This window comes from Coregonus clupeaformis, unplaced genomic scaffold (genome assembly GCF_020615455.1).
Source record: "Coregonus clupeaformis isolate EN_2021a unplaced genomic scaffold, ASM2061545v1 scaf0038, whole genome shotgun sequence".
In the NCBI taxonomy this organism is placed as follows: domain Eukaryota; kingdom Metazoa; phylum Chordata; class Actinopteri; order Salmoniformes; family Salmonidae; genus Coregonus; species Coregonus clupeaformis.
Genome location: NW_025533493.1, coordinates 84,235 through 110,472, shown reverse-complemented (window position 1 = coordinate 110,472; position 26,238 = coordinate 84,235). Strand labels below are relative to the sequence as shown.

General features: G+C 45.9%; 1 protein-coding gene across 4 annotated transcripts; it reads right to left on the bottom strand.

Annotated features, from left to right (window-relative positions):
- Positions 1 to 545: 545 nt before the first annotated feature.
- Positions 546 to 19,697, bottom strand: LOC121547773 (prosaposin). 4 transcript variants are annotated; one of them, XM_041859192.2, is made up of 15 exons: positions 19,575 to 19,696; positions 11,591 to 11,724; positions 11,164 to 11,238; positions 10,732 to 10,857; positions 9,425 to 9,652; positions 8,956 to 9,099; positions 7,997 to 8,053; positions 7,338 to 7,343; positions 6,188 to 6,352; positions 5,812 to 5,904; positions 3,275 to 3,455; positions 2,494 to 2,657; positions 1,544 to 1,624; positions 1,220 to 1,327; positions 546 to 778 (listed from the first exon to the last, which is right to left on the bottom strand). In XM_041859192.2, the coding sequence occupies exons 1-15, from the start codon at positions 19,606 to 19,608 to the stop codon at positions 743 to 745; spliced, it is 1,632 nt and encodes a 543-aa protein (XP_041715126.1). In that variant the 5' UTR covers positions 19,609 to 19,696; the 3' UTR covers positions 546 to 742. The 4 variants fall into 4 exon arrangements, with proteins under 4 accessions (XP_041715126.1, XP_041715127.1, XP_041715125.1 ...); XM_041859191.2 differs by having other exon boundaries at positions 547 to 778; positions 3,275 to 3,458; XM_041859193.2 differs by lacking the exon at positions 7,338 to 7,343 and having other exon boundaries at positions 3,275 to 3,458.
- Positions 19,698 to 26,238: the final 6,541 nt, after the last annotated feature.

Sequence of the window (26,238 nt, the reverse complement as noted above, 5' to 3'; positions counted from 1 at the left end):
TCTTTACTCTCAAATAAGCTCATGTAATACAGAAAATAAACAAGAATAAACACAATTCAATGGTTTCTACAAAATAAGAGATTAACTTGCTTTAGGAGATGAGACTGAAAATATCCCAGGAAGGTAGGTTAGATGCTGTCCGAGCAGGTTCTTCCATTTGCAGTCACTGGTAGGGTAAAGAGCTGGTCTGAGGTCGAAGGTGAGATTCCCTCTTTCACAGACACAGCAGCATCCACCCTCCCACCGGTCTGTTTCACGGGCCAGTTTCATGGACAGAGATTAAGCCTAGCCTTGGACTAAGAAGCCTTCCATTTATATAGTGCTTTCAGTCCAGGACCAGGTTTAACGTGTGCAACGTGAAATATATCTAATGAGAGCATTACACAAACCAGGTATATTAACATAATCAGTACGACTACCTGTTTGGAGGTTTGTCCCAGTAACTAAACAGTCAGATTCCCTCTAGAACCCTAAATCCTCCTCCTCCTCCTCCTCCTCCTCCTCCTCCTCCTCCTCCCTCCTCCTCCTCCTCCTCCTCCTCCTCCTCCAACTGAAAAAAGGCTTCCCCACTCCCTCCCCTCAAAAAAAAAAAAAATCCGACGATTAAATTAAACAACTGCAAAACCTTTAAATTCCTTAAAAACCGGTGACATGTATTCATTGATTTAAAACTAAAAGCAGCGCTAGTGTTCCTCCTTATATTTCCCAAAGGTTCAGATTTAGGTAGGCGTTCTCCTCCGATCTATTCCCACACGTGACGTCTGCAGTGTGCCACCGCCTGGGGAGGACAGACAAGACCAACAGATCAGACGGAGGACAGACAAGACCAACAGATCAGACGGAGATGGCCTTCCCTAAGGGATAGTTTCATCCTTTAGTTTACATCCTGTGATATTCAGCAGTACTTTAGACACACGACTAAGAACAGATCTGGATGAGCGGTGCTTCCCGGCCAATCGTAATGAATAGCCGTAATAACAGTTTCATAGATCAGACATTTGTATTGCTTTTTTTTTTTCTTTTTTTTCTCACAGATATTAAAACTATTTTTCAAGTCATTCCTGGAATGAAACACTGATCACTGCAGTTGTTACTATGATATGGACTGTGTGCACAGGAACAGTTCAGGTTGCAGTGCAGACTAGTGACTATGTTGTAAGTCAGTACTCTCGTTGCAGCGTTTCTGTGTCCATGTTAAATTAGTGTGTTCAGTACTCACGTTGCAGCGTTTTGCTGTGTCCATATCCTTGCACCAGAAGGCGGGTCCCCAGCTACACTGCTCCATACCCAGAAGCCTTCGCACTGCCTCAGGACACACCCCCACCTTCTGTAACCAGGAACAACCACAGAGCCCACTGTCAAGACACTAGCATTCAGGTAACGGAAGTATTCATTCAACCAGGCAAGTCAGTTAACTGAATTCCTTTTTACTAACTCAGAGCCTTGACAATATATTTTATTCTGTAGATTTCACCCTCATCATTACTCTCCCGATGCCCTTTTTCTATATTAAAAGAAATTAAATTAAAATTCCAGTGCTCACCATGCAGACAAAGTCAGGGTCCAACATTTGCAGCAGAAGCTGAACCAGCATGGGCTCATACTGCTCAACCAGCTGGTCACACTGGAGGAGAGAGAGAGTGGTTAACAGAGTCACAGACTGCTCAACCAGCTGGTCACACTGGAGGAGACAGAGAGTGGTTAACAGAGTCACAGACTGCTCAACCAGCTGGTCACACTGGAGGAGACAGAGAGTGGTTAACAGAGTCACAGACTGCTCAACCAGCTGGTCACACTGGAGGAGACAGAGAGTGGTTAACAGAGTCACAGACTGCTCAACCAGCTGGTCACACTGGAGGAGACAGAGAGTGGTTAACAGAGTCACAGACTGCTCAACCAGCTGGTCACACTGGAGGAGACAGAGAGTGGTTAACAGAGTCACAGACTGCTCAACCAGCTGGTCACACTGGAGGAGACAGAGAGTGGTTAACAGTCAGACTGCTCAACCAGCTGGTCACACTGGAGGAGACAGAGAGTGGTTAACAGAGTCACAGACTCGCTTCAACCTGGAGGAGACAGAGAGTGGTTAACAGGAGTCACAGACTGCTCAACCAGCTGGTCACACTGGAGGAGACAGAGAGTGGTTAACAGAGTCACAGACTGCTCAACCAGCTGGTCACACTGGAGGAGACAGAGAGTGGTTAACAGAGTCACAGACTGCTCAACCAGCTGGTCACACTGGAGGAGACAGAGAGTGGTTAACAGAGTCACACCTCAAACAGCTGGTCACACTGGAGGAGACAGAGAGTGGTTAACAGAGTCACTGCTCAACCAGCTGGTCACACTGGAGGAGAGAGACAGAGTGGTTAACAGAGTCACAGACTGCTCAACCAGCTGGTCACACTGGAGGAGTAGTGGTTAAAACATGTTTATTTAACCAGGATGGTCCACTCAGTAATATTTGCCTCTGCTTTCAAGAGTCCCTAAACTCACCTCGGTCCTCACGGCCTCTGGGACAAAGCTGCAGACTTTCCTGACTGCGTCTTCGATCTGTGCCTCTGTGGCGTTCTGTTCCAGGATCCCGTCGATGTACCGCACAGCCATCTTACACACGTCACAGTAACCACCCGCCTCAACCTGGGCCTGGTCCAGAACCGCTAAAGAGATGAACCAAGAAAAATGAGTAAATGTGCTTCCCATTGTACTGCATTTCGGTGTACCCTACTTAGAACGACCCCCACCTTCACTTCCTTTCAGACCCCACCTTCACTTCCTTTCAGACCCCACCTTCACTTCCTTTCAGACCCCACCTTCACTTCCTTTCAGACCCCACCTTCACTTCCTTTCAGACCCCACCTTCACTTCCTTTCAGACCCCACCTTCACTTCCTTTCAGACCCCACCTTCACTTCCTTTCAGACCCCACCTTCACTTCCTTTCAGACCCCACCTTCACTTCCTTTCAGACCCCACCTTCACTTCCTTTCAGACCCCACCTTCACTTCCTTTCAGACCCCACCTTCACTTCCTTTCAGACCCCACCTTCACTTCCTTTCAGACCCCACCTTCACTTCCTTTCAGACCCCACCTTCACTTCCTTTCAGACCCCACCTTCACTTCCTTTCAGACCCCACCTTCACTTCCTTTCAGACCCCACCTTCACTTCCTTTCAGACCCCACCTTCACTTCCTTTCAGACCCCACCTTCACTTCCTTTCAGACCCCACCTTCACTTCCTTTCAGACGCCACGTTGGATGATAACCACTCTCTACTCACGGATGAAGGCGCGGCTGGCGTCCTTGCAGAGCCCCAGCACGGTGCAGATAGTCTTAGGGTCAGCCTCCTGTACCAGCAGCTCAATGATGGCCTGGCCGTAGGCCTCAATCAGGTCCTTACACTGGGCCGACAGGGAGGAGGGCAGCACAGAGCACACCTTCTCCACAGCATGCACCACATCCTGCTGAGAAGGGGAGGAAAGGAGAGACTTAGATTACAGGGCTGAGGCCCAGAAGAGGACTGGCCACCACTGGGCCGGCTCAGCCAGAAGAGGACTGGCCACCACTGGGCTGGCTCAGCCAGAAGAGGACTGGCCACCACTGGGCCTCGTTTCTCTAGGTTCCCTGCCTTTCTAGGGAGTTTTTCCCCTAGCCACTGTGCATCTGCATTGCTTGCCGTTTTAGGCTGGGTTTCTGTAAAGCACCGTGACGTGCTGATGGAAAGGCCTTTATAAATACATGTGATAGATGTTCCTTTCATCTCCTAGTTTAGTCATTGACCATACACCATTTATTCAGTTGAGACAATTCTCATACGACAGCAGCTTGGCGAAACAAAATCCACTGCTGCTTGAACAAATAACATCCTGCCATCCATCACACAGGGTCAGAGTAATGCGTGTTCCCATCCATCACACGGGGTCAGAGTAATGCGTGTTCCCATCCATCACCCAGGGTCAGAGTAATGCGTGTTCCCATCCATCACACAGGGTCAGAGTAATGCGTGTTCCCATCCATCCATCACCCAGGGTCAGAGTAATGCGTGTTCCCATCCATCCATCACCCAGGGTCAGAGTAATGCGTGTTCCCATCCATCACACGGGGTCAGAGTAATGCGTGTTCCCATCCATCACCCAGGGTCAGAGTAATGCGTGTTCCCATCCATCACCCAGGGTCAGAGTAATGCGTGTTCCCATCCATCACACAGGGTCAGAGTAATGCGTTTAGCCATCCATCACACAGGGTCAGAGTAATGCGTGTAGCCATCCATCACACAGGGTCAGAGTAATGCGTGTTCCCATCCATCACACAGGGTCAGAGTAATGCGTGTAGCCATCCATCACACAGGGTCAGAGTAATGCGTGTAGCCATCCATCACACAGGGTCAGAGTAATGCGTTTAGCCATCCATCACACAGGGTCAGAGTAATGCGTTTAGCCATCCATCACACAGGGTCAGAGTAATGCGTTTAGCCATCCATCACACAGGGTCAGAGTAATGCGTTTAGCCATCCATCACACAGGGTCAGAGTAATGCGTGTTCCCATCCATCACACAGGGTCAGAGTAATGCGTTTAGCCATCCATCACACAGGGTCAGAGTAATGCGTTTAGCCATCCATCACACAGGGTCAGAGTAATGCGTTTAGCCATCCATCACACAGGGTCAGAGTAATGCGTGTTCAAAGACCAGAGGCATTATAAAACAGGTTCTTGTTCGTCCTTGACACAGAGAAGAACACTTGGCCTAAGGAAGATTTATGAAGATAAACTGTAATAAGATATAACATTGTTAGGGTTGCGAATGACTCACTTAAGAGAATCAACAAATTCATTCAGGCTGCACATTGCAGACAGAATAGTTTCAGTCAGTTTTTTTTTTTTTTTAAGTTGCCTACTAGGATTTCTCCAATCAGATAGAATTCCGTTTTTCAAAACTGAAAAATTAGATTCTGATCCTCCGGATAGGGATATGGTAATCCGATCTCCCCTTTAAATCAGGATTAAAATGTTTTTTTTGTTGTTGCGTTGTTCAAAACTCAAATGAAGGGGAAAGAGGCCAGAAAAACAGACTAGCTGAACAGCAGATCAAGTGACCGTGCATTCACTGGAAAGATATTGGGGATTGTATTTTCAGTGGACTTCTGAACAATATGGATTTGTGTTTAGAATTATTTGAGTTATCCAGTGAGCTGGTGATATTAGTGTTATATTGAGAAGTGTTAAATAAATGCATCTACTGACTTCTAAGTGATATACAGGCTCTATTATTTTTAATCAAGGCATCTTTATTCATGTAGTTCCCTCATCTCTGTTTCCCTACGACCGGGTAGAAGTAATACCACAACCTGTCCAGTAGATGGCGAGGCCCGTTCAAAGCACTGACAATCCAGATTCTGTTCTCTTCATTATTGTGGTATCTGGATCAGAATTATTATTTTTCAACCAAAAACATCTTAAAAACCGCCAGATCGATCTGATCCTGGATAGCAAAAAAATAAAAAAAGGGGATTACAGAATCCGGATCATTCTGATAAAAGACAAGTTGAGACAAACCAGTCCCTGAAGACAAGCGAACTGATCAGAGCTTGTTATGGTCAGCATGGTCTCTTACCTCAGTCTTCATCATCCAGCATGCCCGAGGTGGAGCGCAATCACTTTTTACACGATAAAACTATAATTTCTAACTCCGTAAAAAAAAAAAAAAAGCGTGATGTTTCAGTCTACTCCTGTTTGAACCTGAAACCCTTTAGTACTTTACCACAGTCAGTGTTTTCTAGCAGGTCATGACTCCTGAGCAACATGTTGGGGTGACCTACCTCAGTCTGCTCATCCTCCAGCATGGCCTCCACCTCCTTCATCATGAACTCGCATACGCCACATTGGGGCGAGTCACGGGCACGGACCATGTTCTACAGAAAATACAAGTTAGTTAGTATAGCAATACCCAGTACCCCAAGATCCGTGAGATTGGAAATAAATACATTTCCAGACAATCTAGATTTTGGAAAGCAGAATGCCGAGTCCAGTAAATGTTGTTACTGCAGGTAGTACTCTGAAGAGTCCAGTGTCTTTACATTGATGATGAACAGTGTCTGTCATGACTGATCGCTTGTTCAGTTCATACACATTTGAAAAAAGAAAAAGGTGTTCAACGTGGCCAGTGCACTTGCTAGTATCAGGAAGTGACCCTACCTTGGCAGGCTTGACAGCCTCCATCTTAGTGGCAGGAACCAGTTTGACAGCAGGGATGGCCTTGGCAACGGGGATGGCCTTGGCGGCCACCAGCTTCATCATGGGGACAGAGCTCTTCACATCAGCAGAGCAGAAGCCAGCGAAGGCACAGATATCCTTGGGTTGCTGAGAGGGGGGGGAGAATGTCAGAATGGACATTTGGATACATTCATACCTCAGAAAATGTTTCATCACATGCTGTTAGGATGACGAGCCATGCTATACGTTCTACAGTGTTATCATGCAATCAAATTTAAAAACCCACACACTGCCCTCACAATAAGTACCCATACAATACACAGTCTAAGCCACCAACCCATAAGTCTCTTTGTAAAATGGTTCTAGAGCCAGAGGTGTGCATAGGGCAATATGCACCCAGTTCAGATGGTTGCAGACACTAATGAGGCATTAAGACTCTATCAGATTGGTAGTGACAGTCATTCATGTTTGTGGCATGAAAAGAGGAAGAAAACATTACATTGACCCATCTGCAGTCTAGTATCAAGACATGCACGTAAAATATATTTCCAAAAGAACCTTGATGGCTTTCAACCTAAAGATGATTTGCATCCGGCACAAATAAACAGAACAACATTGGGACACAGTTCTAGAGCAGTAAAGGTGATTATTTAAAGTAAGTGGCACTAGTGGGTAGACAGTACAGGAAGCAGACAGTACAGGAAGCAGATGCTAAGGCTGTGGGCAGACAGTACAGGAAGCAGATGCTAAGGCTGTGGGCAGACAGTACAGGAAGCAGATGCTAAGGCTGTGGGCAGACAGTACAGGAAGCAGATGCTAAGGCTGTGGGCAGACAGTACAGGAAGCAGGTGCTAAGGCTGTGGGCAGACAGATTGTGTGTCTGAAAAATAGATAGTTTTTTCAATGGGCGTCATCCGTTGACAGATAGACAATGGACAGGATTGTCTTGTCAAATAAAATAAAAAACAGCACAAATGTCGGCCTTAATGCATATGTAACTGGAACTTTTGCAGGACAAAAAAAAAATCCAAAAATCGAACAGTGATGAATGCGTAATACAATGTCATCCAAGTCACTGTGTGGCCACAGCCTGAAGGGTGAGAGACAAAGCTGAACACAGAGAGACACCTACCTGTTCCTAGAGACCAGCAGCAACCCCAGAGCAGGGGGAGAGAGCAAAAGAGGTACATGAATGGAGGAGGGGATGAGGAGAGAGGGAAGAATACAAATAAAACGAGTGATTAAAGATGAATGAAATCAGCAGGCTGGGTGGGGTAGTGGTATGGGCTAAATTGATCTATTGTGCTATAATGTACTTAAGTATCGAAAGTATAAATCATTTTTAAATTCCTTACATTAAACAAACCAGATGGCACAAATTTGTTGATTTTTAATTTCTTTACGGATAGCCAGGGGCACACTACAACACCATTTACAAACGAAGCATGTGTGCTCAGTGAGTCCGCCAGATCAGAGGCAGTAGGGATGACCAGGGATGTTCTCTTGATAAGTGCGTGAATTGGACCATTTTCCTGTCCTGCTAAGCATTCAAAATCTAACGATTACTTTTGGGTGTCAGGGAAAATGTATGGAGTAAAAAGTACATTATTTTCTTTAGGAGTGAAGTAAAGTACAGACCCAGAAAAACTTCTTAAGTACTTTAAAGTATTTTTTACTTAAGTACTTTACACCACTGGTAATATTACGCAGAACTATGGGCTAAATGATGAGAGGTATTGTTAAATGGTTTAACGCTGGAACTTAGATCACGTGGAAGGAGGATTTACTCACCATGGACATAAGCTGCTGGACGATGAGAGGAGCGTACTGGCTGACGTACTGCTTGCACTGAAACACAGGACAGGACAGGACATTTTATACCCATGTGCTCTCCTAGCTTCATAGATTAAAAGTACTTGTTGGTGCATAAAACCAGCTAACGTCTAGGCCGCAAGCCTCTCCAGAAAGATCGAAGCAAATCGGATGGACGTCATGAAAATGATCGGAGAGGTTGAGGAAGTTCAGGAGAAAAAACAAACAAAAAATTGACTCTGTCCATAAAATGTATATTAGTATGTATAAGCTGGAAGTAGAGGCCTAAGAATTGTTGTTCACTAGTTTACTCCAATTAGGGAAGGGGTGGTGGGGTTGGAAATTAAAGGGAAATATATTTTTTAAAGGAGAGTCATATATATATATATATTTTAAAGGAGAGTCATATATATATATATTTTAAAGGAGAGTCATATATATATGAGATAATTTTTTTGGGGAAAAAGCCTCTCCAGCCCTGTTCCTGGAGGGATATCCTCCTTTAGGATTTTCGCTCCGACCCCAGTTATAACTAACCTGGTCCAGCTTATCAACCAGCTAATTATTAGAATCAGGTGCGCTAGATTAGGGTTGGAGTTAAAACCTACAGGACGGTTGCTCTCCAGGAACAGGGTTGGAGTTAACACCACTCTGGTGAAAATAAATTGTATTTTTCTGTGCTCCCTTGTTATAAAACCCAGTCCTCACCAGGTCAGAGGTCACACTGGTTCTGGAACTAACTAGATAACTAGTCCTCTCACCAGGTCAGAGGTCACACTGGTTCTGGATCTGTAACTAACTAGATAACTAGTCCTCTCACCAGGTCAGAGGTCACTCTGGTTCTGGATCTGTAACTAACTAGATAACTAGTCCTCTCACCAGGTCAGAGGTCACTCTGGTTCTGGATCTGTAACTAACTAGATAACTAGTCCTCTCACCAGGTCAGAGATGCCAGGTCCCAGCAGGTCACACTGGTTCTGGATCTGTTCGATCAGAGAGTTGACGAAGGTGGAGTTGCTCTTAGCCTCGTCCTGGGTGTCTGTGATGAACTTCACACAGTCCTCACACACGTCTCCACTCTCCTACAGGGGACAGAAGACATTCACTAGTGAATGAGGAGTAACTGCTACATCTACACACATACCAATATGAATCAGTAGTAGTTTAAAGTTGGTACCGGGTCGTGTTCAGTAGGGGAATGTTTTGAAAATGGGGCGGTACAGACAGAATTTGTCAATGAGAGCACTGATTTCAGTTTTCCGTTGCAAAACAATTTGGTACTTTGTGCCCTACTGAACACAACCCAGGTGCATCTAGATTAGGTGTAATAGGAAATCAAATGCAGAATCTATTTTCTCTCTCTCCGTAAAGCCCTTTCAGACGTCACAAAGACGTATGACCATGTACCTGTTTTGGGGCAGCTTCCTGCTGTTTTGGGGCAGCTTCCTGCTGGGGGTAGAGGAGCCCGGGGACGTTGAGGAGGAAGGGGGCGACCCTCTGGGCCAGGTCTACCCGAGGGATCTCATTGGACGTGAGCTGGGGGATCTGGTTGGACTGGAGTACAGCCAGCCTGGCCAGAGCTGCCTGCTGGGTCTCACACAGACCCATGGCACCACACACCACCTGGGGGTCCTCCTGGAACCCAGAATCGGCACCCACTTTAGGTCACTACAACATGCACGTCTCACTACCACGCCACCATTAACTCACTACTGTTCCTCACACACACGGCTGCTGAGGGGATGACCGCTTATTATAATAATGGCTGGAATGGAATCAAACGTTTGATGAGTTCGATACCATTCCATTTATTTAGTTCCAGCCATTACCATGAGTCCGTCCTCCCCAATTAAAAAAGGTGCAACCAACATTCTGTGACACACACACACACAACACTGTAACTCTCAGGGTCAGTTTCCCACTTCAGACCCAGACTAGGGCTACTCCAGGACTAAAAAAAGAATCTCCACTGTAAGTGTTTGTGTCCAGGAACAGTCTTAAAATCATCTATATGTATTGCTGTCCATCTGGTGCAATAGCCATAGCGGGTTGAACTATAGAGGGATGCAGCATTTAGCCGGTCGGTCACAGGAAGCAGTAGAGGCCCACAAAGAGCAGTCTGTGTGTGTGAACAGAGCTCCCACTAGCTAGCATCCTAAATGCCTCTCCTTCACTAGTCCCCAGCCCACACACACACAAACACAAGCTCCACTGTGTGCCCCTTTGTGTCACAACAGACAGATGGAGTCTGATAAAGGAGAGAGGAATACGTTTTACTTAACAATAAATGATCTTTACTACAGAGAGCTGAAACTCTTAACATCAGATGTAATGCCTATGCCAGTCTCACGCCCAGCACCTTCAGTGGTGTCCTGTAGTGACAACAGTCAATGCGTAGGATTATATAACGTGTCATCTCTCATCAAGTGGTCCTCAAAATGTTGCTTTACCTCATTGTCAAACGTTAGAAACTTTTTGCAAAATCTAATATCTCCATTCAGTCACAACAGATTACGGTCCCCTGACTAAACTGTATGGTAGATATCAGGGCCAACAGGCATCCAGTCAACTTTTTGCTTATCAGTTCAGCTGTGATTTGGCTGTCTAACACTGAAAATCTTTCATAGGAACGTAAAAAAATAATTAAAAAAATAAAATAAAAAATCATGTTATGGCTGTTAACAGTCCAGTTATTATAGGTCTATAGTACGTACCAGTTCTCCAGTGATGATACCCACGAGGATGGGGTAGTAGCTGTCCACCAGCTCCTTACACTCCGCAGACAGGCTCTTGTCAGGGATCAAGGTACAGGCCTTCTCCATGTAGCCCAGGATCTCACCCTAGAAAACACACACACACACACTTAGAGATCTCACAGCCTCCGAACACATCGTCTTCGTCACCAGCTGTCGATCTAACATCTCCCTCTGGGGGAACGACTGCTATCCAACTACTCAAGAGGACGGCTGCGTCTTATGAACTCAATTTGGGGACTGGAAAACAGTTCCGGCATATATGCACCGATTGTGTGTACGCTGGTTGGAAGAAAGCCAAAATTGTTCTTTGGCAGAGAGCATGAATTGGTTTTTCCAGCAATAACAACAAAAATGGTGGAACTTTCCCCACATTCGTCCTCCATGACTCACCTCAGTAGCATTGTCTTTCAGCAGCTGGTCCACCACAGCCAGCACCTCCTTACACAGGTCACATGGCACAGATTTCTGAAACAGCAGGAGGGAGATGATTAGAGTAAGAAAACCAAAGGTCGGGATAAACAATGCCCACTGTTCAGCCATTTTACACAGGGTAAAGACATGGGTCTAGTCCAGCGTTTCCCCAAACGCCGTCCTGGGGGGACCCCCCCCCCCACCACACACACACCGCTGATTCAAGTAACCAACTCATCGTCAAGCTTTGATTATTTGAATCAGCTGTGTAGCGCTAGGGCAAAAAACTAAAATGTGTACCGGGGGGGGGCGGGGGGCTCAGGACAGAGTTTGTGAAACGCTGGTCTAGACCTTTCCCCCTTCAATAAGTCAATAACTTGCTAGATAAAGTAGGCTAGTGTCTCACCATCTGGGGCTGGTTCCATACGTTCTGCTGGCAGTGGACTACGGCTCCACAGATGGAGGCAGTCTTCACATTGTGGCACCAGTAGTGGGGACCACGGGCACACTGTTCAGTACCCAACAGGGGGGTGGCGACGGCTAGAAAGAGAGAGAAAAATCAAATATGTTTAATCTATCCCAAACTGTTGGTCAGTGTAACAGAAAAGTGTTACACAAAAAGTGTTTGAAAAATTACACTGCCCCATTCTTGGATTAACATAGTATGTTACATTTTAGTCATTTAGCAGACGCTCTTATCCAGAGCGACTTACAGTAAAAGCAATGAGTGCATACATTTTCGTACTGGTCCCCCGTGGGAATCGAACACACAACCCTGCCGTTGCAAGCACCATGCTCTACCAACTGAGCCAGTCATTGGATTAGAAGTAGGCCTACAGTAAAACATAAATTAACCTCTAAATGATTTGGGCCTTTACTGCTATAGCCATAGAAACGCATAATAAAATGTCAAAACAGACAGTCAAAAAAGAAATCCTAAGGAATACGGTGTTAAAGTGTCTGTCCTATAGCTAGGAGATAAAGCCACATATTTAGTCATTTAGACAAAACTACTTCCATATATTTTGTAGAGCAAAAAACAGATGACTCATCAGCCGGACGTGAACGGGAGACCCATGAGGCGGCGCACAATCGTCCCAGTGTCGTCCCGGTTAGGGGAGGGTTTGGCTGGCCGGGATTTCCTTGTCCCATCGCGCTCTAGCGACTCCTTGTGGCGGGCCGGGCGCCTGCAAGCTGACTTCAGTCGCCAGCTGGACGGTGTTTCCTCCGACACATTGGTGCGGCTGGCTTCCGGGGTAATGCGAGCAGCGTGTCAAGAAGCAGTGCGGCTTGGCAGGGTCAAGCTGACGGAGGATGCATGCCTCACGAACTTCGCCTCTCGAGTCCATAGGGGAGTTGCAGTGATGGGACAAGACTAACTACCAATTGGATGTCACGAAAAAAGGGCAAAACAATGTTTATTAATATGTATAATAAAATAAAGTATTAGTTTGCGTAATTTAACATTTATTGAGATCAATGGCTCATTAGGACACTGTAGCAAAACCTTTTGCAGCAGAAAACGGCAGCGTCTTATTGGAGATAACTCCAGACGGCATGCTATGCTGCCTCCCTGTTTGACTCATTTTCTAAACATGGTTGTTCCATTTGGCGTCTAAACATGACCCAGGTCACCATTGTCCATAGGTTAGTAAGCTAGCCTACAGAGAGAGAGAGAGAGAGAAGTGGTGGCTTGTGGTTCCCTAACTGTTCAGAATCAAACATCCTCATATTGGCCTCTGGGATAAAAGAAATGAATCAAATGTTTTATGGAAACAGATCCTACCAAGAAACCCTGTGAAACCAGATGAAAGCAGCAACCCAACTCTGTTCGAGCTAGACAGTAGTTATAGCTAGGTCAATGGCCAACACTCCTTCAGCTGGAGAAAACAAGTCAGTTGGTATCAATGGCTAGGTTATAAACAAAAAACAGCAATATATTTCACAGTTGGCCTTGAAAGAAAAAGCATAACACAGACCAACTGTCATGAAACCAGCTGCGAAGAAGGAGAAGGTTTAGCCTACAAGATTATGTATTTGCCGAGATGCTGAAAAATATTCTGGGATGTCAGATTCAGGCACGTAAGGCCAAAAATGTTGCGTTGACCGAGAGAGGAATGCCAGAGAAGCCGATGGATGCACAGCCGCTGCCAAATAAAACCATCAATGTGATAGATGGTTAATCATGTGACAAAAGGAACCGATTACTCAGCAGACATTCCATAGTTAGCCTAGTGGTGCTGGATCAATAGCCTACATGCTGAGGCTGGACCCGTATGGAGTGGGTCGTTGTGATAGCAGCCTGACGAGAGATAGCAGACATGACAGGGAATGTGTTTAAGTAAGCAACAAAACATTCAGAACAGGGGGGAGATACTATCTGTACTTGTCCAATGAGAAACGCGCCTTTTCATTTTTTTTTTTTACGTTGCAAAACATTTTTCTACAGTACGCCCTATGAAACACGACCCAGGCATCTAAGGCATTAGGCAACCCAACATGTTCACATGCTGATAATAGCCACCCACCCCTCCATTTCCCTCCTCAGCGGTCAGGTCACATGACTGGGCAGACAAAAACAAGCTGTTGCTCAATATGACGTGATGGGCTTAGCGACCACAAGGACATGTTTCCGCATTGTCTGACTATCATAAAGGCTTTGCTCGTTGGAGAATGTCAGTGAGTCAGCATAGATGTTATAGTATAATTAAGCAATAAACGCCCCAAGGGGAATGGTATATGGCCAAAATACCACGGCTAAGGGCTGTTCTTATGCGCGACGCAACCCGGAGTGCCTGGATACAGCTCTTAGCCGTGGTATATTGGTAATTTACCACAAACCTGAGGTGCCTTATTGCTATTATAAACTGGTTACCAACGTAATTAGAGCAGTAGAAATTTAAATTTTATCATACCAGTGTCAAAGGTATTCGCTGCTCTGGCACCCCAATGGTGGAACAAGCTCCCCCACGACGCCAGGACAGCGGAGTCCCTGACCACCTTCCGGAGACACTTGAAAGCCTACCTCTAAGGAATACCAGGAATAGTATAAAAGTAATCCTTCTACCCCCTCCCAAAAAAAAAAAGTGGTTGTCCCACTGGCTATCATAAGTTGAATGCACCAATTTGTAAGTCGCTCTGGATAAGAGCGTCTGCTAAATGACGTAAATGTAAATACGGTTCGATAACACAGCTGTCAGCCAATCACCATTCATGGCTTAAACCACCCAGTTTATAAATAACGTTTTTAACCACCTACTCTGGAAACATCATAACAGCCTACATTAGAAGAGTGTGCTGCTCTGTTAGCCTACAGTTTACAGTAAACAGCGTCACAAGGACTGGAACAGGCCACAGCTTGACTCTGACTGGGCCTGCAGTTTACAGTAAACAGCGTCACAAGGACTGGAACAGGCCACAGCTTGACTCTGACTGGGCCTACAGTTTACAGTAAACAGCGTCACAAGGACTGGAACAGGCCACAGCTTGACTCTGACTGGGCCTGCAGTTTACAGTAAACAGCGTCACAAGGACTGGAACAGGCCACAGCTTGACTCTGACTGGGCCTGCAGTTTACAGTAAACAGCGTCACAAGGACTGGAACAGGCCACAGCTTGACTCTGACTGGGCCTGCAGTTTACAGTAAACAGCGTCACAAGGACTGGAACAGGCCACAGCTTGACTCTGACTGGGCCTGCAGTTTACAGTAAACAGCGTCACAAGGACTGGAACAGGCCACAGCTTGACTCTGACTGGGCCTACAGTTTACAGTAAACAGCGTCACAAGGACTGGAACAGGCCACAGCTTGACTCTGACTGGGCCTGCAGTTTACAGTAAACAGCGTCACAAGGACTGGAACAGGCCACAGCTTGACTCTGACTGGGCCTACAGTTTACAGTAAACAGCGTCACAAGGACTGGAACAGGCCACAGCTTGACTCTGACTGGGCCTGCAGTTTACAGTAAACAGCGTCACAAGGACTGGAACAGGCCACAGCTTGACTCTGACTGGGCCTACAGTTTACAGTAAACAGCGTCACAAGGACTGGAACAGGCCACAGCTTGACTCTGACTGGGCCTACAGTTTACAGTAAACAGCGTCACAAGGACTGGAACAGGCCACAGCTTGACTCTGACTGGGCCTGCAGTTTACAGTAAACAGCGTCACAAGGACTGGAACAGGCCACAGCTTGACTCTGACTGGGCCTGCAGTTTACAGTAAACAGCGTCACAAGGACTGGAACAGGCCACAGCTTGACTCTGACTGGGCCTGCAGTTTACAGTAAACAGCGTCACAAGGACTGGAACAGGCCACAGCTTGACTCTGACTGGGCCTACAGTTTACAGTAAACAGCGTCACAAGGACTGGAACAGGCCACAGCTTGACTCTGACTGGGCCTGCAGTTTACAGTAAACAGCGTCACAAGGACTGGAACAGGCCACAGCTTGACTGACTGGGCCTGCAGTTTACAGTAAACAGCGTCACAAGGACTGGAACAGGCCACAGCTTGACTCTGACTGGGCCTGCAGTTTACAGTAAACAGCGTCACAAGGACTGGAACAGGCCACAGCTTGACTCTGACTGGGCCTACAGTTTACAGTAAACAGCGTCACAAGGACTGGAACAGGCCACAGCTTGACTCTGACTGGGCCTGCAGTTTACAGTAAACAGCGTCACAAGGACTGGAACAGGCCACAGCTTGACTCTGACTGGGCCTACAGTTTACAGTAAACAGCGTCACAAGGACTGGAACAGGCCACAGCTTGACTCTGACTGGGCCTGTAAAAACAGCCAGCCACGTTTAATCTTACGTTTGAGTTTGATGAAGCATAATAGCATGCCTCAGAGCTGCTTGTAGCCTACATCACTCAACTGAGACGTGAATCAATCATCACATGACAGCACAAAGCAGCAGAAAATACTGCTACAGCTAGCCTATCCCCTGACTGCTACAGCTAGCCTAACCCCTACAGCTAGCCTAACCCCTACAGCTAGCCTAACCCCTACAGCTAGCCTAACCCCTACAGCTAGCCTATCCCCTACAGCTAGCCTAACCCCTACAGCTAGCCTATCCCCTGACTGCTACAGCTAGCCTAACCCCTACAGCTAGCCTAACCCCTACAGCTAGCCTAACCCCTACAGCTAGCCTAACCCCTGACTGCTACAGCTAGCCTAACCCCTACAGCTAGCCTAACCCCTACAGCTAGCCTATCCCCTACAGCTAGCCTAACCCCTACAGCTAGCCTATCCCCTGACTGCTACAGCTAGCCTAACCCCTACAGCTAGCCTATCCCCTACAGCTAGCCTAACCCCTGACTGCTACAGAATAGTATAGTACAGAATAGTATAGTAATCCTTCTACCCCCCCACATAAAAAAAAAAAAAAGACAAAAAAGTAGTTGTCCCACTTGCTATCCTAAGTTGAATGCACCAATTTGTAAGTCGCTCTGGACAAGAGCGTCTGCTAAATGATGCAAATGTTACGATAACTTCACTATATACACAGGGTGACAGTACCAAGTCGATGTGCAGGAGTACAAGGTAATTGAGGTAGATATGTACATATTAGGTAGGGATAAAAGTGACTAGGCAACAGGATAGATAAAACAGTAGCAGCAGCATCTGTGAGGAGTCAAAAGAGTTAGTGGCTATCTGCACTGACCCTTTTTGCACTATGAGTAATGATATAACTGGCACCCACTGTGATAAGAAGTGGAGCGTCTACTAGACAGTTGCTATCTCACAGTGTGTTCCAAATCCAAAACACTACACAAGTCAACAAGGAACAAGGAACAAGCTAGCTATAAAAAATAAAATAAAAGCCATTGTCACACAGCAGCAATAAGCAACTCTCAATCTCCTGATCAAACTAGGATACTAGAGCAAAGGTAAGCTTTTTCGTGTTTATTACAACAAAGCCCATTGTAATGACACTAGCCAATAGGCCTATAGGGAAGTGAGTTTTGCTTATTTAGCATAGGGGTACTATAGGGGACGTGACAGACTGCATGATTGATTTAGAGAACGTATTAGGTAGTTTCAGCAAAAAGACTGGCTCTGAATCATAGTGCTGAGCGATTAGTGATTTTCTAGGTCGGATGATTATAAAAAGGCACTTTTTTTTTTTTTGTGTTTTCGAATGTTTGTTTTTTTAAACTTTAAATGCATTATGAAATAATGACAAATTGGAGCTTTTTAATGGACATTTCAAAACCAAAAATGGTGAACATTCCATTGTCAAAACATTGAAAATATTCCATTGTCTGTCAGTACCACATTGGGTAGACATCAATAGAATAGTAAATTACTATGAAATAATACAATATTTCAGTTGTTATATCACATAGATTTTATATGAGTATTATTTTTCATTCCTTAAAGTCATCATCATCTCATCTTCGCTCAGTCAGTAGCAATCAGACAACATTAATGGGCGGCTGGTAGCTTAGTGGGTAAGAGCGTTGTGCTTAGGTGAAAAATCTGTCGATGTGCCCTTAAGCAAGGCACTTAACCCTAATTGCTCATGTAAGTCGCTCTGGATAAGAGCGTCTGCTAAATGACTAAAATGTAAAAATTTACATCTCTGTACCAGAGGTCTTCGCGGAGCCACCTGTTCCCGAATACCCGAGAGGGGGTCCGTATCCAGAATTCTAAACAAGGTCACGGGTCTGATCTGATAGTCACGGGTCTGATCTGATAGTCACGGGTCCCAGGTACGTGTAACTTTAAGTATGGACCATACAGATCCTAACAGACTGCTGCAGTAGAGAGACATTTTTATAACTGAATGATGCTGCTCTTGCTTGTCACCAGAGAGGAGCTTGTTGTTGGCCAATCACAAGTCATCAACGCAGCAATAAGCTACAGTCAGAGCAGCCATGTGGCAAAAGTGAGGAGATATCTAAATCAATGGGAAGACAGATTTAAAATGACAGAATTAAAAAAGTTAAAAGGAGAAGGATAGTGCTACAACGACCAAGAGCCAACAGGTAGGCTGCTACTTTATATTCTGAATGGAATTATTAGTAACTGTAGGATGAGAAAGCGCATGGACTGCAGCCGCAATTAGCCTCGCTAGCTATGTAAACATATTTGATTATAAATAAGCAGCTATTAAGTCTATAACGCGAGTTGGCTTGGTTGCTTGATGTCTCGTCTCTCACAGGAAGGTAGTCTCTCCCACTCCCTCCTCTCTATTTCACTCACAGGAATGTACAGCCCCTCCCCCACCTACCTACCCACTCATGTACATGAGGTAGGCCAACCGGTCCTACACCCTTTGCCCCGTTTTGGCTCTGCTGCATTAGGAATGTAGTTGGCCGTATGAACTAGGAGGATATGACTGCATTTGTTTACATTAAAAAGGTGGGCCTATCATGCACCTGTCCAAAGCTGACTCCGTCGTGGATGGACTACATCAAGAACGACCCATAAGTAAGCATTTTACCGTTAGAATAACATGTGATTATAAATTAAAGACTGAATAGGGGAGCAGGTTAGAGGGAGTGTGATTTGGGAAGAAAACAGAACCATACTTTGTTTCCATATAGATTCTCTGCATAAGAAAAGGGAAGTACAGACTCACTGTACACTTCTGTTTTGTTTACATGTACCACAAGTGTGTGATATCCAATAATAAATGGTGATATAACAGTTGTGTCATCACTGCCATGAACATGTGTAGACGGGTGTAATAAAAAAACAGGTCAGGTGTAAGAAAAACATTGGCAGGGCTAGCAACTCTGTTGTTCAGCTAACTAATGCGTCACACCAATGTCTGATATAAAATCCGTTAACGTGAGTTGCTTTGATATTATATATCGTGGCTTTTTTAATTTTTTTTTACTGTAACAACATTGTGTCCGTTGGCTAAAAGTGACTCAATCGCGACTAGCTACAACTAACATTGTCAGAGTACCTTGCTGGCTAGCCAAATATCTATCGTTAGCTAGCTACAGTAGCTATAGTAACGTTAGCCAGCTAGCAGGAAGTTACCTAACAGGCACTAGCTACAGTACAGTTAGTTCCTTTCATAACGCAGAAATAATTAAAAACGTTGGCTAGCTAGCACAAAGTCAGTCATGCTAACTACACAAGTGAACTACACATCTCGAATGTTCAGAGAAGTTAAGCTTTACGTTGCAAAATGTCTCATTGACTAAAAATGACATCGTATGTAGTTGCTACAGTGCTGGTAGTGTTGGCTAGCTAGCAATGGCTGCGGTGTTGACTTTGTTTGAAAAACGGCGTCGCTGCGAACGAACGTATCTGGCTAGCTAACCTCGATAGTTTCTCTATACTACACCTTTATCTTTGATACAAAGACAACTATGTAGCTAGCTAACATTACACTAATCAAATCGTTCCGTTGTAATGTGTGTCATATTACCTGCGGAGACGAAAAACAGAGCGAAGTACAGCATGACTGCGCGGTTGAAGTCCGTGTTGTCCTATCGAGTGTCTTTATCAGGATATTGTGTTCAGTTGTGAGCACTGCAATGCAGGGTGGGAGCTAGCTCTGGGTTTATATGATGCCTCATCGTCAGCTGACTTCTGAGCCAGGACATGTGACGCTCTTGTCTGTCTGGGCGGATGATCAATGGTGACCTCAACCTTTTTTTTGTGCCTTTAAAATAGTTAGTAGGTCATTGTGTAGTGTATCATTATTGCAATTATATGTAGACAAACATAGCCTACTCACTGTTCCACCCCCACATATGACAAAAAAGGCTATAGGGTCTTTGTTTTTGTCAACACATTGGCTGGATTGATACAAATTTGTAGCCAATGAAAATTAAGAGTACAATAAGATCACTGAGTCCTGAGGGTGATCACTGTATTCAAATATTTAACTGATCTAATGAAACTTGATTTGATTTCTACTGAGTGTTGGTACTCAATTTATTGCATTTACATGCAAATAATCCCATTTAAGCATACTGAGGAGTTTAGTTTAGGGTTATCTTTGCATAGCCTTCTCTGTCCTCTCCCCGGGGAATATGTAGGCCTAATGTATTTCTCCAGGCTCTAGGTCGCATTCATTTTATGTGATTACGTTTAACAGGATGGCTTGTGAGAGAGAACAGACAAATTTCCTCAAATATAGGCCGACATTGCGTTATGACAGATGTGGTGGAACAGGACAAACCTCAAGCTGATGATCCTCAAACGGAATTAATACTTTCCCCTTATGTATTTTACAGTTGTGAAATGTATCAATCAGGGATTCACAATGTTATTTTGCACCAACATCAGTATGTATTTGATTGGAAAATTGAATTAAATGATAATATCTTACGTTTATCTTGTATAGCATACAATTTGTATCTGTCTTGTGTGAATGTAAATGTTGCTGTTACAATGCCTTCGGAAAGTATTCATACCCCTTGATTTATTCCAAATGTTGTTGAGTTACAGCCTGAATTTTAAATTGATTAAATTTAATACACACAATACCCCATAATGACAAAGTGAAAACATGTTTTTAAATTATTTTTGTAAATTTATTGAAAATGAAATATTTCATTTACATAAGTATTCACACCCTTGAGTCAATACATGTTAGAATCACTTTTGGCAGTGATTACAGCTGGGAGTCTCTAAGAGCTTTGTACACCTGGATTGTACAATATTTGCACATTATTCTTTTTACAATTCTTCAAGCTCTGTCAAGTTGGTTGTTGATCATTGCTAGACAGCCATTTTCAAGTCTTGCCATAGATTTTCAAGCCGATTCAAGTCAAAACTCTTAACTAGGCCACTTAGGAACTTTCAATGTCGTCTTGGTAAGCAACTATTTGACCTTGTGTTTAAGGTTATTGTCCTGCTGAAAGGTGCATCTGTCTCCCAGTGTCAGTTGGAAAGCAGACTGAACCAGGTTTTCCTCAAGGATTTTGCCTGTGCTCTATTACGTTTTTTTTAAATCATATTATTTTTACTCCCTAGTCCTTGTTGATGACAAGCATACCCATAACATGATGCAGCCCCCACCCTGCTTGAAAATATGACGAGTGGTACTTAGTGATGTGTTGTGCTGGATTTGCCCCTGGTCTTTGTAGTTGAATCTGTGTTTGAAATTCACCCTTTGACTGAGGGATCTTACAGATAATTGGATGTGTGGGGGGTATAGAGATGAGGTAGTCATTCAAAAATAATTTTAAACACTATTATTGCAGACACAATGAGTCCATGCAACGTATCATGTGACTTGTTAAGCAAATTTTTACTCCTGAACTTATTTCAGCTTGCCATAACAAAGGCGTTGAATACCTATTGACTCAAGACATTTCAAATAAAATAAAATAAAATCAGCTTTACATTTTGAATTAATTTGTAAAACTTTCAAAAAATGTAATTCCACTTTGACATTATAGGGTATTGTGTGTAGGCCAGTGACACAAAATCTCAATTGAATCCATTTTAAATTTAGGCTGTAACACAACAAAATGTGTAAAAAGTCAACGGGGGTAAAGTTCCCCCTGTAAAAGTTACATTTTCCCTGGAAAAAAATGTAAGCTAGTGTCACGTCTACTCCCGCTCCTCCCCTCCGGCGTTCGACATCGCCGGTTTACTAACCACCGGTCCTGGCAACCCTTTATTACGCACACCTGGCAACCCTTAATTACGCACACTTGGCAACCCTTCATTACGCACACCTGGCAACCCTTCATTACGCACACCTGGCAACCCTTCATTACGCACACCTGCACCTCATCATCAGGCACATCTGGACCTTATCACTTCCCTGATTACTCCCCCTATATATAGCACTCTGTTGTTATTTACCATCAGGCGTTATTGTCTCTGTTTCCATGTTCAGACGCATTCCTTGTTTTTGTATCGTTACGTGTTTGTTTATATTAAACTCTCCACCTGCTTCCTGACTCCCTGCGTCTACATTACAGAATAACGCCTCACCACATGGAAGCAGCAGTTGATCAAGGCATCTCCCAGATGGTCAGCGAACAGGGAGACTTACTTCGCCAACAGCACGACCAGCTGGCTCAACTGGGGACGGCTATGGATGAGGTCCTTCACGTTCTTCAACATCTCGATGTTGCCCGAGGGGCATCACCTCCCTCGGGCAGAGGATTCTCTCCTACGTGTCGACCCAGCGAGCCAGCATCCCAGACCATCCAGCAGTCCGTCCAGGTCAGAGAGGTCCGTTTGTCCCTCCCGGACAAATACGACGGGACTCTATCAAAATGCCATGGATTCGTACTCCAGTGCCCCCCCTATTTCGCGCATCAGATGGGAGCCCCCACCACCGAGAGGTCCAAGGTTGCCATGGTTATTTCCCTGCTGACTGGACGGGCGTTGGAGTGGGCTACGGCCATCTGGGAGAGAGGAGAGGAGGAGCTGGATTCGTATGACCATCCACCAGAAGGCAGAGATGGAGGTGCGCTTACTCCACCTGCGGCAGGAAGGCCAGACCGCTGCGGAGTTGCCCTCACTTTCAGGACTGTGGCAGCATCCAGCGGATGGAATGAGCCGGTGCTCCGCACCCTATTTCCGAAGAGGATTGCGCAAGGAGATCCAGACGGAGTTGGCGTGCCGAGATGACACCCTCTCCTTGGCCGCACTTATGGTGATGGCCATCCGTCTGGATAACCTTCAGCGGGAGCGTCGGCACCACCATCATCTGAGTCAGAACCTGAACCCATGGAGGTCGGGGCCACGCGCCTGAGCGACACCGTCGGACACAGCTGGGGATCTGTCCCTATTGTGGACAGGAGCGCACCAGCTTCCAACCCGGGGTCCACAAGAGCAGAGGGACGGTCCCGTGATCATCCGTCTCCTGAGTATTCCACCGTCCTCACTTTCCGCCAAACCCTTTCTAGTATCCATATCACTAGCTGGCTGTCCCTCATATGTTGTATCTACTGCTCTAGTGGACTCCGGTGCCGCAGGGAATTTCATTCACCAGGCCCTTTCCTCCTCACTGAACATCCCCTCATACCCGCTCTCCTCTCCATTTCCGGTTCATTGGATGGTCGACCACTGGGATCCGGGAATGTCACACACATCACAGCACCACTCGCCTTCACTGTGGGACCTATGCACCAGGAAAGCCTTCCCTTCCTCATCATCGCTGCACCCACGCACAAAGTCACCCTCGGCCTCCCGTGAACTTTAACGTCAAAACCCCACCATCTCCTGGTCGAGGATGAGAATCACCGCCTGGGCACCAGGATGCTGGAGGACCTGCTTCCCCTCACCTTGTGGTTCCACGTCTGTTGAGAGTCCGGGTAGCGCCCACCAGCCTCCAGCCTATCCCTCCCTTATCGTTGGCCCCGTGTTTTGGGACGTAGATGTGGGCGCTACCGGCCGCACCTGAACGCATCTACTGCACGTCCCCTCGGAGGTAAGGGATAGTCTGTTGACCTGGGCGCACACATCCCTCACCGCTGGACACCCAGGTATCACTCGCACCATTCACTCCATCATTGAGAAATAGTGGTGGCCCACCTTGGCGCAGGACGTGGCTCACTATATCAACTCATGCTCAGCCCAATCAAAATCCCCCCGGCACGCTCCAGCAGGGAAACTCCTTCCCCTTCCCGTGCCTCAGCGTCCCTGGTCTCATCTGTCCATTGACTTTGTCACCGATCTCCCCTCATCTGACAGTTTCACCACCATTCTGGTGGTTGTGGACAGATTCTCTAAATCATGCCGTTTTATCCCTCTCTGGTCTCCCTACTGCTCTCTGGGTTGCTGAGGCGCCGTTTCAGCAGGTCTTCCGGTACTATGGCCTTCCGGAGGACATCGTCTCCGACCGGGGCCCCCAATTCACGTCACGGGTATGGAAGGCATTCATGGAGAAACTGGTGGTCACGGTCAGCCTCACTTCTGGGTACCAGCCTCAGTCCAATGAATGAAATGCACCCCCCCCCCCCCCCACCTGTATTACATTGTTGACTTATTTTGATGTATCATAGCATCATAGCATCATAGCATCATAGCCTACACACCATCACCATTAGATACAGTGCATTCGGAAAAGTATTCAGACCCCTTGACGTTTTCCACATTTTGTTATGTTACAGCCGTATTCTAAAATTGATTAAATAGTTTTTTTCCCTCATCAATCTACACACAATACCCCATAATGACAAAGCAAAAACATTTTTGTTTGACATTTTTGCACATTTATTAAACATACAAAACTGAAATCACATCTACATAAGTATTCAGACCCTTTACTCAGTACTTTGTTGAAGCACCTTTGGCAGCGATTACAGTCTTGAGTCTTCTTGGGTATGACGCTTCAAGCTTGGCACACCTGTATTTGGGGAGTTTCTCCCATTCTTCTCTGCAGATCCTCTCAAGCTCTGTCAGGTTGGATGGGGAGCGTCGCTGCACAGGTATTTTCAGGTCTCTCCAGAGATGTTTGATCGGGTTCAAGTCCGGGCTCTGGCTGGGCCACTCAAAGACATTCAGAGACTTGTCCTGGAGCCACTCCTGCGTTGTCTTGGCTGTGTGCATAGGGTCGTTGTCCTGTTGGAAGGTGAACCTTCGCTCCCAGTCTGAGGTCCTGAGCGCTCTGGAGCAGGTTTTCATCAAAGATGTCTCTGTACTTTTCTCCGTTCATCTTTCCCTCGATTCTGACTAGTCTCCCAGTCCCTACCGCTGAAAAACATTCCCACAGCATGATGCTTCCACGACCAGGCTTCACCGTAGGGATGGTGCCAGGTTTCCTCCGGATGTGACGCTTGGACCTCCCGAGTGGCGCAGCGGTCTAAGGCACTGCATCGCAGTGCTTGAGGCGTCACTACAGACCCAGGTTCGATCCCTGACTGTGTCGCCGCCGGCCGTGACCGGGAGACCCATGAGGCGGTGCACAATTGGCCCAGTGTAATCCGGATTAGGGGAGGGTTTGGCTGGCCGGGATGTCCTTGTCCCATCGCGCTCTAGCGACTCCTTGTGATGGGCCGGGCGCATGCACGCTGATTTCGGTCGGCAGTTGTATGGTGTTTCCTCCGACACATTGGTGCGGCTGGCTTTCAGGTTAAGTGAGCAGTGTGTCAAGAAGCAGTGCGGCTTGGCAGGGTTGTGTTTCGGGGGACTCATGGCTCTCGACCTTCGCCTCTCCCGAGTCCGTACGGGAGTTGCAGCGATGGGACAAGACTGTAATTACCAATTGGATATCACGAAAAAGGGGTAAAAAGTACCAAAAAAAATAGAAAGTTAGATGTGATGCTTGGCATTCAGGCCAAATGGTTTAATCTTGGTTTCATCAGACCAGAAAATCTGGTTTCTCATGGTCTGAGAGCCTTTAGGTGCCTTTTGGCAAACTCCAAGCGGGATTTCATGTGCCTTTTAGTGAGGTGGCTTCCGTCTGGCCACTCTACCATAAAGGCCTGATTGGTGGAGTGCCGCAGAGATGGTTGTCCTTCTGGAAGGTTCTCCCATCTCCACAGAGGAACTCTGGAGCTCTGTCAGAGTGACCATCGGGTTCTTGGTCACCTCCCTGACCAAGGCCCTTCTCCCCGATTGCTTAGTTTGACCGGGCGGCCAGCTCTAGGAAGAGTCTTGGTGGTTCCAAACTTATTCCATTTAAGAATGATGAAGGCCACTGTGTTCTTGGGGACCTTCAATGCTGCAGAAATGTTTTGTTACCCTTCCCCAGATCTGTGCCTCGACACAATCCTGTCTCGGAGCTCTACGGACAATTCCTTCGACCTCATGGCTTGGTTTTTGTTCTGACATGCACTGTCAACTGTGGGACCTTATATAGACAGGTGTGTGCCTTTCCAAATCATGTCCAATCAATTGAATTTACCACAGGTGGACTCCAATCAAGTTTTAGAAACATCCCAAGGATGATCAATGGAAACAGGATGCACCTGAGCTCAATTTCGAGACTCATAGCAAAGGATCTGAATACTTATGTACATCAGGTTTTTCTGTTATTTATTTGTTATAAATTTGCAAACATTTCTATAAACCTGTTTTTGCTTTGTCATTATGGGTAATTGTGTGTAGATTGATGAGGAAAAAATATATTTAATCAATTTTAGAATAAGGCTGTAATGTAACAAAATGTGGAAAAA